A 13,763-nucleotide genomic window follows, 5' to 3' on the forward strand; every position below is an offset into this window, starting at 1 on the left:
CATTAGAAAAAACTGGTCTGCCAAAAGCAAAACAAAAAACCCCAAGACTGAAAAATAAATCATGGTACTCTCAAAGAAATATTAAGCTGCCATAATTTCATGAAAGTGTATTTACCAAAAGATAGTCATGACACGGCTCATGAAAAAATGTTACAAAACAGCATGATATGCACAGATACATGTTGATCTGTAGTTTCTAAGTTTTCTACAATCAAAAAATCTATAATTTATGTAAATATCAATTTAATTTTTTTTTTTTTTTTGAGATGGAGTCTCGCTCTGTCGCCCACTGGAGTGCAGTGGAGCAATCTCGGCTCACTGCAAGCTCCGCCTCCCGGGTTCACTCCATTCTCCTGCCTCAGCCTCCCAAAGTGCTGGGATTACAGGCGTGAGCCACAGCACCTGGTCGTAAATATCAATTTAAATTTTAAAACAGGAGAGGAGTAAACGTTTATGGCAGATGAGCTAAGCCCCAAAGGGCCCATAAGGTGAGAACTGGATTGGTCACACTGGCCATGTGGGACCCAGATGTTGGGGGACAGGGGCCTGCATAGCCCACTGCCCCTCACCCTCCCAGGGCCCAATCTAGCCCACAGACCACTCTGGGAAAGTGGATGGTGCTCAACCCCATAAGGCTGCCCTGAGCGGCAAACTGCCAGCAGCTGCTGCACTCTGCCAAAGACTCTTTTCCCCACACAGGGAGGGGTCTCAGTGCCAGCTCCACTCCCTTTCAAAAGTTGGAGGATTTCAGCCAAGGAAATTTTAGCCAAGTCGCTTCACCTGCCTGGACTGTAGTTTCTTCACCTATAAATGCAGATCACATTAGTCCCAGAACAGAGGTGAAGACTTCATAAGAGGGGCTTTGGAAGCTGAGATCAGGACATACAAGATATCATGACTTAATGCACACAGAAAGGATTCAGCTGTGCTCCTACCCCACCCTACCCAGAATGGAGGTGCCCGGTGCCAGCACACGGTGAGTCGGCTTCACCATCTTCCTTAAACCAGTTCTCTCTTGATTCACTCTCCTACATTCCCAGGCCTATTCCCAAGAAATAGGATCAGGAAAAACGAGGCAGTGGTGGGTCTCTGTGCTGCTGCTTCAGCAGGAGATGTCCACTGCCCATGACTGGGACATCACCAGATGTAGACATCCTCTACAGTGGGACTGAAAGAACTCAGGAGGCATGATGGGAGCCGCCCTGGTTGGTACCACTAGGGTGGAGCAATGCATGCCAAATCAAGCTGATGTCATGGATCAAACAACCATGATCTGTGATACACCCTGGTGTGTGGAAACCATCAGTGGGGCCCAGCACACAGAGCAGAGAGGCCTGGCATTGGCTGGACTCAAGGGTTTGGGCACTGGGCCAGGGCTGGGCCTTAGCTGGGGTGGGAAGTCTCTCCACAAGAGGGTCATGCACACATTGAGCTGGGGAACAGATTTTCCATCTCTGAAGAAGGAAGGCTAGTGGCCTCATTGCTTTTGCAATATTTGACACCCAGCCCTGGTCAAACAACTATCTCTGATGGTGACTGACTTTTCCAGCTGTGTGCAGACCTCCATACAAAGCCACAGGGAGGTGGTGGCTGTGGAGGTTGGGAGGTCGGGACTTGCTTGTTCAGGCACTTTCTGGCATGGGAGGAGGCGAGTGCTCCTGGTTAAGTGCCTCCTCCCTTCTCCTCCCACCTGTCAGCCCCAACCCAACAGTCCATCCACCCCACAAGGCAGGGTGGCAATGGCTGTCAGCCACAAACGCTGCCCTAGACATGCCTCCATGGCACATATCAGCCAACCTCCCATCAGGAAGAACTGACGGAGAGCTTTAAAAAAAAAAAAAAAAAAAAAGGCAGCTAAGCAGCTGACACTGACATGAATGCCCCTGAATGCCCTCTTCCATGGGCCAGCTTTCCAGGGCACATCTTATCTGGGCAGTACACAGGGGGCTAGGGGAAGGGAGCTGCCTTAGGGATGAGTCATCCATGCCTCTACAGAGTTAGCTACAAGAGGGCTGGCAGAGACAGGGAAGAGTCAGCCCAGAGAAGTAGGGCCCATCTAGGGGTAGGAATGCATCCGTTCTTCCCACAGAGCCTGGGCTGGTGGAGCTGCTGGAGCTCACTCCCACCCAATGGGGATTTGGTTGTATGGGGATAGGACAGGATTTATCCTAGGAGAATAATACAAATTTTAAAAAGGAATCTGGATCTATAGATTCAATGCAATTCTATCAAAATCCCAGCAAGCTTTTTCTAATAGATATTAACAAGCTAACTATAAAATGCATAAGGAAAGGCAAAGGAACTGTTAGAATAGCTAACATAATTCTGAAAAGGTCTCCTCAGGCAGTGGGGCAGGAACACAGGCAGGCAGGCGGGTGGCTCTTCAAGATGGCTGGTGAGGGGCAAGGTCCTGGGGTGGCTCCCTCCAGTCCTGCTGGATTTTCATTTACTTAGCCACAAACCCTGGCCCTACAGTGTATCTGGTTAGACAAATGAATCTGCAAAATGAGGCCACTCAGCTTATTTCCAAGGACTATCTAATGCAGCAAATAAGCGAGGGTCTACAAAATCGTTCCTAATCACAAACTTCTAAGTCACATTTCCTTATTTCTGCTCCTATCCATTGCTTCACATTTCCCCCAACTGTTGCCTTATTTGCAAAGCTGGCACACGCTTTATGTAAAAGTTACTTCTGCCTTTTCGAGGTATGTCCAGAGTCCTTTCACTCTCTCGGGAGGACCTCACGGTGCCTTCCTTCTGCCCAGAGCCCCAGCACTAGCTGGGCAAACAGGTATGGCATTTGCTCTGTTCATTAGGTGAAGCAAGTTTTATTTCATTTTTTTCCACCTGTGGTTGAAGATTCTGTGGCTCACTGAGGCAATGTGTCTTGCCCAGGGTTAGAAAATTAACTGGCAGGGCTTGGCCTCAAACCCGGGAACTGCTTCCAAAGCTTGACCTTGCTCCATCTGTCTATGTCCTTTCATTTCAGGGACTGCTGCTGAACCAAGAATCTTCTCAACATGTGTTCTTTCCCTAAATCCCTAAATTAAAACAGAAAAAAAAAATTTAAAGCATGATGAACTAGCTACATCAATATATGGAACTGACCACCAGGCAGGGGACACTGAGTGACCTGGAGAGTAACTGAGGCAGATGGACCCTGCTCTCTGCCAGCTAATGGGACATAGGGAGCTGAGACACTCACAGGCAGCAGGCCCTGGGGTCATTCAGTCATTAGAGTTCAGAGCTGAGTGGCAGTGTGGGATGGAATGACTCAGGGAGGAATCCTGGTCAGGGCATAAGAGGAGAAACTAGGGAACAAGGGGAAGAGGAGGGTGCCCCCTCCATCTCTCTGTAGGGCCTGGGTCAGGGACGCATCAGAGACAACTCAGTCTTTCCCATCCAGGTTGGGCCCTTGGTCTCAGATGCAGATCTGTGTAACTCCCTTGGCGTCACTCCTGAGATGGTGAGGGGGTCAGACTGGAAGGGGCCCCCAGGGACACTGTGTAAAAGAGAGTTGGGGTGATGTCTCTTCATGCCTCCCCAACAAGAGGCTATAGCACCCACCCTTTCACACTGCAGATTCATGCCTCTGGACCTTTGCCACCCAAACCCTACCATCTGGACTCCAGACTTAAAAGGTATGTTCTCCATAAGGTCTTGTCCCACTGAAGGCAGGACAGTGTTAGCTGAAAGCACCCCTGAGTGGGCACCACACTCCTCTCAGCACACTCCAGAATGGCTGGTGCTGGTGGGGCTTCACACCTGGCACCTGGGCTCAACCCAGAGTGACCCTGACTGAAGTAGGCTGTTCTCACCTCCCAGCAGCCAAGGAAGAAGGATGCTCACTGGCGAATGGCCTCAGGGGTCATCTCTCCAATGGACTGGAAGGTCACTTCTTTCTCTCCAGTGGCAAAGGAGGCTGTAGCAGGGGCTATGGCCTAGGGGGTTCTCTGGAATCAGCTCCCAATCCATAAGCATCCTGTGTAAGAGCCCCTTTCCAGACTTGGGGTACAAATAAAAGCAAGATCCCCTGGGATGGACACGGCCTCTGCTGCATCCTGCTCTTCCTGGAAAGTCCATCATCCCCAATCCCTGGACCCTGCAGTCTAAAGTTACATCCACATAGGTCTGGCCCTGTGTTAGGCAACCAATGTTCTAATCTGCCTTCCTAAATAACCTGAGCAAGCCCTCTGCTCTGGATCTGTTAAAGTCAGAAGAGTCTGTTTTTCTCTGAGCCCTACAAATACAGGCACAACTCCTTGCTAAGGCTAGGCTTCCTGGCAACCAAGGGAGTGACCGAGTAGCAGGCCCTGCCAGGTACAGGATGCTAGAAGTCCACCTGCCCAAAGTCTCTAGAAGGACAGCCCCGAAAGCCAAGCTCTCAACGACTGGGAGGCAAACCTGTTCCACCATGCTCCACTGCCTCAAAAGAGGCCAGATTAGAGCAAAGCAGAAGAATATGATGAGCTGAAGCAGAACCCAATTCAATGTCCAGCATGGTTGGTCCCTGGGCTGCGGTGAGAAAACAAACAGGGCCCTGCACCTGCCCAGCTCACTGGGCTCAGGACAGGGCCTCAGAGCAGGTCTTGTGCTCCACTACAAATGACCTGTAAGACCTAACAGGAAGCAGGTCCTCACATGGCAGGGCCTCTTTTATCTAGAACTCACTGACAGGAGCCTGGAACTGCACATGCCCTTTGGTTTTTTTCCCACAGTTTTCATTATGATATATCTCAGGCACACAGAAAAGTCCGGAGAATAACCTAACACATATACTCACCTCCTGCAGAGTCAATAAAAGTAATGTTTTGCCATATTCCAGACAGGTTTGTTCCCCTCCTGTTGTTTTTTTTGTTTTGTTTGTTTTTGTTTTTTTTTTTTTGTTACAACAAAATCACACATCATTGGCCAGGCCCAGTGGCTCACACCTGTAATTCCAACACTTTGGGAGGCTGAAGTGGGTGGACTGCCTGAGCTCAGGAGTTTGAGACCAGCCTGGGCAACCTGGTGAAACCATGTTGTTTTTGTACCAAAAATTAGCTGGGTATGGTGGTGCGTACCTGTGGTCCCAGCTTCTTGGGAGGCTGAGTGGGGAAGATCGCTTGAGCTTGGGAGCCACGTGGAGGTTGCAGTGAACTGAGATAGCGCCACTGCACTCCAGCCTGGGTGACAGAGCGAGACCCCATCTCAAAAAAAAGAAAAGAAAAAATCACACATCATAGAGCCTTTCCCTAATCCTGTTTCCTCCTTGCTTCCCCAGACATCAATCGGAGGCATCACTCCTCATGTATGTGTTTACACTTCTGCTTTCGCTTTCTTGGCAGCACCTGACACTGTATCACACACCTGCTTCTTTGTTAACAGCCTGTCTCCTTCCAGAAAATGTCAGCTCCATGAGGGTAGGGGCTGTACTTTGTCTGCTGTTGCCTTCCAGGGGCCCACAATGGTGCCCTGCACAGAGCAGACAACCAATAAAGTCAGTACTTGCCAACTGAGTAACACACATATATCATTTTGTGTTCCTAAATTTGATATAAATGTTCCTGCCCTGTATGCCTCAGTTCTGAAACCTGCTTTTTTCCTTCACTCAACACCATGTTTGAGATTCACAACCACATGGTTCAACATTCAAGCCTCTTACTGTATGACCCACCCACCCACCTGCTAAACCAGTGACCCTTCTTTCTCATCGAGGAGGGGGAGGGGTGGGGATCAGAGAAAACACCACCAGCTAATCAAAGCCCAGAAACTGGAACTCAGGCTCCAGCCAGAGTTCCAGTTTTTGAGAAACTAAGAATAAACCAGAAGACCAAAGGGCCTCTAATATGTAGTTACCACAGAATGGGGGAAACTGTGCCAGCACCCACCCATAAAGCCACATATGTTGGGGTCACCTGGCAAAGGAGCAACTAACTGGCCTTCGTCTTCCCATCACCAGCCAGGGACCTTCAAGAGCTGGGGGCTGAGGCCCAACAAAAAGCCCCAGGCCCAGTGCCAGCAGACCCACTCACCGTTTAGCATCACCAGCCTCTAAGCATAGAGCTGGTAGCATGTCTGAACCCGAGTAGGGGGCATGGACTCTGCAGGGCTCTCAGGATGGTGTGTGAAAACACTTTGTAAGTCGTGTCTGTGATTGCTCCTGATTACAAAGGCAGAGATGAGGCGCGCATGTGGGGAGGTTCTACTCATACTGGTGAAGGTGAAAAAAGGCTGTGGCATTAGGAAAGCCTGCTCTGGTGTGGCTGCCCAGCTTCCTCTAAAGAGCATTCCCTCCCCTCCCGCTCCCCCTGGGCAAAGCAGAGCCTAAGCCCATCAAGATCTACACCCCCCTGTGCCTGAAGGAAGCTGCTCAGAGCAAAGGAAATCAAGGCAACCTGTCCAGAAAGACACACAGTCGGGCCCCAGGAAGAGAGCCCCATCTCAGGGCTAGGCATGGGAGGGAGGACATGAGACCTCTGGAACTGCTGACACGGGAGTGGTAGTCAGACACTCTGCTCACAAAGATCAGCAGCACAGCTTTGCCTCGCTCACCCCACACACTGGTTCCGGCAACAGTTTCCAGGCTCCAGATTTTTGGGAGGCAAAGCAGCATCTGAGGCTCTGTGGAGGTTGCAGCCCTCAAGACTGCGGGGGAAGACCTTGTGCCTGCAATCACGAGGGAAGGGTACCCAAGACCCTCACGTGTGCTGTGTTTAGGCAACTTAAGTGGACCCAACCAGATGACAGTATTCGACAAAATAAGATAAATACTACAGAGGGAAATGAAGCCAGAGGGGCACAGACAACGAGAAAGGCGCCCTTTGAGCCAAACTCTATGTGAAGACCCAGACATCGAAGGTATAGGAGAGATGAGAAGGACCTCCAGGCTGAGAGGACGGACAAAAGACTGGTCAGGAAATGCTGAGTGGCCAGGGTTGGCAAGGGCCAACCACAAAGGGCTCTGGCTAGAGGGAAACCAGAGGAGGTTGGATGAGGCTAGATGGTCCAGGCAGAGCTTCACATGCCAAGTGCAGAAGGGGCACTTACTCAGCAGGCAATGGAGAACCACGCCACGAAAGGTGTATGAGAAGGGTAAAAAGGCATAATGTAAGGGCTAGAAAGAAAATGCTGGGGGCTGAGTAACAGCCAAATGGAAAATGAGGGAAAGGAGGCAGAGAAAGCCTCGACAAGGGCCTTCTGAGATGTTGAGATTTTAAGGTCTGAACAGGACAGCCATGGGCAGAAAGAAGAGGGGAGGGAACAGGGCAGACACTGAACAGAGTTGGGAGGACCCAGAGACTGGGAGACCGATGAGTGCTGGAGGAGAGAGCAGACCCTGGAGCTGCACACGGGCATTACCTGTGCTTCTCGCCTTCTTCCTCCTCTTCTCTGAGATGCTTGGTCTTTGGCTCCCCATCTTCCTTGTCCTGCAAAGAAAGGGAGAAAACCACCAGCTCAGTTGAAAGCTCCTACTTCCAGTCCACGTGGCCCAGGGAGCTAAAGAACAGGACATCTCAGAAGGGGGGCACCTGGCAGGGCCCAGCTTGGTGTCCCAGACTCCAAGCAGGGTACACGCCTGCTGCATCTCATAGGCACAACTGGAGCCTCATTGCCTGTGCAGAATTTAAAAATCCGTAACTCTTGGCCGGGCGCGGTGGCTCATGCCTGTAATCCCAGCACTTCAGGAGGCCAAGGTGGGCGGATCTCGAGGTCAGGAGATCACAACCATCCTGGCTAACACAGTGAAACCCCATCTCTACTAAAAACACACAAAAAAATTAGCTGGGCGTGGTAGTGGGCGCCTGTAGTCCCAGCTATTCGGGAGGCTGAGGCAGGAGAATGGCACAAACCTGGGAGGCGGAGCTTGCCGTGAGCCGAGATCGCGCCACTGCACTCCAGCCTGGGCGACAGAGCAAGACTCCATCTCAAAAAAAAAAAAAAGCAACAAAAAAAGTCCGTAACTCCAGCCCAGTCCCAGGTACCTGGTAGCCCTTAGAGAACACTCACAGAAAGAGCTGGATGGCTTTAGGTGGTGAGAAATGCAGCCACTTGGTGCCATGGAGGGGCCATGCTGGCAGGCCAGCAGTCACCTTCATGGGTCTAGACAGAACCACCTGCTAAGCTAAGAAAGACTGGGGGAAGAAGTTACCAGCAACCAGGGCAGGATGAGAGCTCAGGCCTCCTGAGACACCTTTCAGGCCAGAGTCCTCTCCAGAAATACCTATTTGATTCGCTTTAGAAGTAACATGAACTAGGACCAGGCTTGCAACAAGATTCACTGCCTAGGCCTATGCTATATTCAGGGAGACAGAGGCAAGGGGAATTAGTCTGAAGTTTCCATGAAAATTTTCTTAATCTGGTTCTTTTGACTTCCCACCAACTGCACCTCTTTTTGAAGTCTAGAGAGTCATGTTCATCTCAACCTTGACATGTTATGCTTGTTCTCAGGTGCACTGGGGGCCACAACAGAAGGAAACTGCCATACTGCTTCCACCTGAAGCAGAAAATATCTTCCTGGACTTTCTCCTTTATTATGTGATTACCTCTGTTAGGTCAGCCTGCCTGTGGACAAACTGACGCAGGGCGTGTGTGCACATGCGCAAATTCGTGTGACCACACCTGGGGCCCAGGGCATGGACTGAGAGGCCCCAAGACAGAGCCATCGTGGGTCTCCCTGCATGCCAGGGTTGGCACTCCAGAAGGTGACAATGCTCACTTCACTATGGCAGCGTCCTGCCTTCGACTCTCGCAGAGCAGTGTTCTGAGAGAGATCTGTGAGCTCCTTCCATTGGGAGCCTGCTCTGGTGGACACAGAATGCGCTGGAGCCTGCATATAAATTATAAGTGAAACAGCTACTTGAACTACCTTTCCTAGACATTTATTTATGCCATTGACAACTGCCTTCCTAAGAATGGTATTTGCTTTATGTGGAGACTGCAGGCATCAACCAGACCCTGCCATTCCTTGGCCACACAACCTCCGGGGAGCAGACTACCAAAACCAGGTTGGAGGCCTGGCCCAGAGAAAGGCTTCTGTCATGTGAACAGATCAACATGCCCCCCACCCCAACTCAGGGCAGCTCATCTCATGGCAACGAGGCAGCGAGAACAAAATAACTGACCAAGTGACAGCAGCTACACGAGAGAGGTCAACATGGAACGTGGTTCTTGGGCGATGGGTGAGAGGTTTCCTACTGAGAGATGGGCTGGGCAGAATTGGGTGATACAGCATAGGGGGACAGAAGTGGGAAGGGCATTCCCGGTGGGAAGCAGAGCTTAAACAAAGGCAGGGTGTGGTCTGAAGAGCATGCAGGTGACTGGGGTTGGGGGAGGGGGTGACAATGATTGCCAGGTAAGACGGTCAAGGCAGGCAATGGCCGAACACAGAGGGCTCTGGCCGGTGTTCTTAAGCAATGGAGAAACCGAGGAGAGACTGGAGAGAGTTCACTGACCTCTGCTGGGGAAGGCAGGCCCTGGGGTGGACAGGCAGATGCTTGGTGATGGCCAAAGAGGGAAGGGAGAACAGAATATAAATGCTTCACTGAGAAACAAGTCAGGATTCTCCAAATGGCTCCCAGGGCTGCAGGGACCTGGACGGGGCTTCCACAGGGGCCCTGCTGACACATGCAGCCCTCCCTGACTAAAGACTAGCCGATGAAGCAAGCCAGAGCCTGCAAATTCTAGCAAAAAATTCCTTCCCAACTCCCAACCAGCGGACACCCTGAAGGCTACTCCCTGCAGTGCCTACCTCAGGGGAAGGAGCGGCAGACACCTGCCCTGGGTAAGGGCAGAGAAGGAAAAGCAAAAAGGGCTCTTCTTTCCCCACACTGGGCTAGTGGGGCAAGACCCCCAGCCACAAAGACGACTCCTTTCCACAGGGGTTCTGTTAACCCGAACCACCTGGCAGAAGCAGGTGGGGACTACGGGAAAGTGTCCAGCCTTTGGGAGGAGTGCTTTGCAAATACCATGCCCTTTCTCAGCTCTCAAGCAAGGTCAAACAGCTGCCACCACCCTCCTGGAGCCCCAGAGACATTCAAGTGCCTCAGCAAAGGCCAAGTTATTCATTAATAAATGAGAAAACACCCAACTATCTAAATGACTTTTAAAAATGCCCAGCAATCTGGTGGGTGGGGGGCAGCACTAGCTCTGCAGACAGCATGAGGTTAAAAATGACCCCAGCCTGGGATGCTGTGCAAAGAGCAGGGGCTCAAAAAAGATAAAGATCCACATCTGTGGCAGGAGCAGGTGAACAAATGAACAGGCCACACAAGTGGGGGAGATAAGGTGTACCTCAGCCTTCCTGACAAAGAGTGATTCATAAATAGGACAATGGGCATTCACGGGAAGGAAAATCGCTTTTGGTGACACTGGCCTGAATCACAAGATAAGGCCCTTTGCTGCCCGGGATAGTGGAGGGAAGCGCAGACCACTTGAAGCTCACCCCTACCTGAGAGACTCAAAGAGCCTCAGACCTGGAGGGCTCGCAGGATCACCCATTCTAGGTCCTCAATTTAACCCATGGGAAAACTTGGGAAATGGCAGTCAGGGAAAAGGAAAAGATTTGTCCAAAGTCACAGAACCCATTAGCGGTAGCTGCAAGTCTGGATCCAGGTCGTCCTGATGCCTGGCCCTCGTTCTTGCCAAGGAGACGAGAGAGAGGCTATCAAGAGTGGAAGAGTGGCGCTGAGTTTCTAAAGAGCTCTGATTCTACCCGCCTCTCCTGCGCTCCCCACACAGTTCAGACCTTGTCCCATGTGCTCAGATGCGGCCACAGCCAGCCCAAGTCCAAGCCTAGGCCCTGCTGGACACTCAGTAGGAAAGCAGGCAAGGCCCTAGGTGCACAGCCTCCCCAGGAATTTAGAGACACTTCGCTCACCCTGAGACCTTTAAATCAGACTCAATGCCTCACCACCCCCACTCCCCACTCAATACCCTTCCCAAATCTTGCCATCTTCTCCCTCCTTCCCAATCCATAGTCTCGTCTACCACCTCCTTAGCTCCCCACCACAACCAAGCCCCCAGCCATTCCCCTCCATCCCTGCCTGCCAGCCAGCCTTCCCCTCTACTCTGGAGAATACAGCTGCCTCCTGCATTTTTCCCTCTCTTTCTCCAACCTGTCTCCCCTAAGTCTCTCTTCAACTTATCAATCCACATTCCTGGCCTCCTCTTCAAAGATACTGGTCAGACCACACTGCACCTCTGCTCAAAGCTCTCACTGGGTCTCCACACCCCCAGGACAACAGCCATTCATCTCGACCTCACATCTGCTCTGTCCAGAACACTCTTACACCCCACATTTTGTCTCAAATCCTGAAATATCTACTCTGATAACCCCCAAGAAAACACACCATCTGGCCAGTCCTAAAGGCCAGGCCAAAGGCCACCTCCTCAAAGCAGCCTTCTAAGATTCCCAGGCAAAAGAATCCTCTGGGCCTACCCAGTACATATCAGGGTCTGACCGTAGGCCCAGGGCACAGGCCTGTGGCCATTCCTATTCACATGTAGGCTTTACTACCCCTTCCCTTCAAGAACCTCTCAGCATGGGGCATCTCCTAGAGCACCTCAAGGCCTAGCCCAGAGCCTGGGCTAGACAACCTTCAGAAATGCTACCAATTTAACTGCTACCCTCTCCACCAACTCCAGAAGAGTAAACCTCAGGAACGCTGATGGCTGGAGGGCAGGAGAGTCATGGTCTGGGCTGGGGCCCTCCCCATAGCCTATCTGCCTATTAATGGAGGTACTCCCCCATTTCTCACCCCTGCCCACATCTCCACACCTAGACCTTGCACCCCTGCCCTCACCTCCTCCCAGAGCCTTCAGCAGGAAGAAGCCTTTGAGGCAGGATTTCAGGGGGTCTCAAATACAGCCCTGCTCAGGACAGAGTCTGACTGACCTGTTTCCTAATGTTTGAAATCCTTTTTATCAGGGACAAAACTGTTACAAATAAAATTAGAGCTGTGCAAAGTTGGTATTGTTTCTTCCTTAAATGTTCAACAAGACTTCAGTGAAGCAATCTTGGCCTGAAGTTTTATTTGGGAAAATATTTGTTATAGGACTGTATAGATTTTCTATTTCTTCTCCAGCCAGTGTTATTAATTTATGTCTTTCAAGATGTCTGTTTCACTTAAGTTATTGAATTTACTGGCACAAAGTGACTTATATTGTTCTCCTAATAGCCTAATGTCTGTAAGATCTGTAGTGATGTTCACTGATATTGATAATTTGTGTCATTTTTCTTTATCAGACCAGCTAGAGGTTTATCAATTTTGGGACGTGCCTCCATCTCATCTCCTCAGACTCGGTGTTTCAACAATGGCTTTGCTCCTCAGTCACCTCTCTCTGGAAGGATCCCTCAATGGATGAGTACACCTGCCTCTGGATGGCACATGAAGCGTGGGGGCAGAATCAATCCACATTGCTGTCTGAATGTAGCACCACTGCTAGAAGCAGGTCAATCAACAACCAGGCCTACAGGAGGAGGGAGGAAGAAGAGAGGCTGCTCTATGTCCTCCTGTTGCCCCTTCCCACCCACAGTAAGATGAAGATCTCTTTCCTTGCACCCCTCAGTCTCCTTTGTGGGCCAGGTCCACCTTGGGCACAAAGATAAAGTAAGAACCCTATCCTCAAGAATCTCAAGTCTACTCAAAGGATCAGACTTAGAAAATGTAACTCTGTGCCATGAGTAGTGAGGAAAGCTTTACTAAATATCTTGTACACTTAGGGAATTAGCATGGGATAGGTGTTGTCGGGGAAGGAAGTAATCCTTAAACTCAATTCTAAATGTCCACTGGGGGATTATGAGGCAGCTAAAGAAGGCAGAGCATTCCTGGGAGTGGTAACTGCCTACAAAGACATGAGAGCGGAGCAAGAGCACTGTCACAGCCTGCAGAGCAGGCCCACATGGCTGGCCCAGCCTCACCTGATGCTGTCAGGGGCAGGGCTCACAGGGCATTCCTCCAGCACCGTGGGAGGGCTGAGCCCAGCTGAGCCCAGGCCGACACCCTGAACGGGCACTGTGGTAGCCTACAAGGTGTGTCATGGGAGGAACGGGGAAGACCAGAAGTCAGGTGAGATCCTCCACTCCCAGCCTGGACCTGCCCCAGCCTGCTGCTGTCTGTGTGTCTGTGTTTGGGAGGGGGGTTAAAGTTAAAATGAGGGCTGGGAACTGTCACTGGGGGCGGGTGTGCCGAAGCAGGAGGACTTGAGTTCAGGGGATAAGGAATAAGCCCCTCCCTCTCCCTAAGACTTCCCAAGGACTAAAACTTTTAGGAGCTGCTGACTAGAGCTCTCCCTTCCAGAAGGAAATAAGAGAAGCAGGAAAGGGTTAAGAGAGAGACATTCAACTTCTCATCTAGGGTCTTCCCACCCTTCTTTAGCTTCCTGAAGAAGCTAGAGACTCAACAGGAACTCATGGGTACAGAAACACTTTCCAATCCCCAGGTGATATGCCCCATTAGCTCTGAGTATGCCTGCTATAATGTCCATGGGAAACTGCCCTCTGTTCAAAAGTTAAAGAGAAAATAAGACCTCGAAATCCTAGCCCCCTAAGAAGAGGCCAAACTGGCCCCACTTTGAGCCTTTCCAGTTCTGATTTGGGCCCAGGGTGGGGAAAAAATCAAAAGAGATAGGCACATAGTGCCTGAAGGTGACAGGAAGAGACAGACAATGCTGGGGCAAACTTGGCAGGCTCCCCAGTGTCACCTTGTGCCCATCCTCAGGGCCACTGCAGCCCCATGCTGGGGTGGAGGGACTTCCTGTCGGGTGCTGCCGTGGTGGGAGCT

At 51.0% G+C, this 13,763-nt stretch overlaps 1 protein-coding gene across 12 annotated transcripts in view; it reads right to left on the bottom strand.

The window, feature by feature from the left end:
- CCDC12 (coiled-coil domain containing 12) overlaps positions 1–13,763 on the bottom strand; it is a 60,147-nt gene that overhangs the window by 11,931 nt on the left and 34,453 nt on the right. For 9 of the 12 annotated variants that reach the window (XM_009445373.3, XM_063806771.1, XM_063806772.1 and 6 more), the window contains one exon: positions 7,342–7,409. In XM_009445373.3, coding sequence (XP_009443648.1) covers positions 7,342–7,409 — 68 coding nt within the window. Of the gene's footprint in view, positions 1–5,063; positions 5,190–7,341; positions 7,410–13,763 lie in introns of all 12 variants that reach the window. The other 3 variants (XM_063806766.1, XM_016940924.3, XM_063806765.1) reach the window with 1 other exon arrangement.

The sequence above is a fragment of the Pan troglodytes genome, chromosome 2, assembly GCF_028858775.2.
Source record: "Pan troglodytes isolate AG18354 chromosome 2, NHGRI_mPanTro3-v2.0_pri, whole genome shotgun sequence".
Lineage (NCBI taxonomy): Eukaryota > Metazoa > Chordata > Mammalia > Primates > Hominidae > Pan > Pan troglodytes.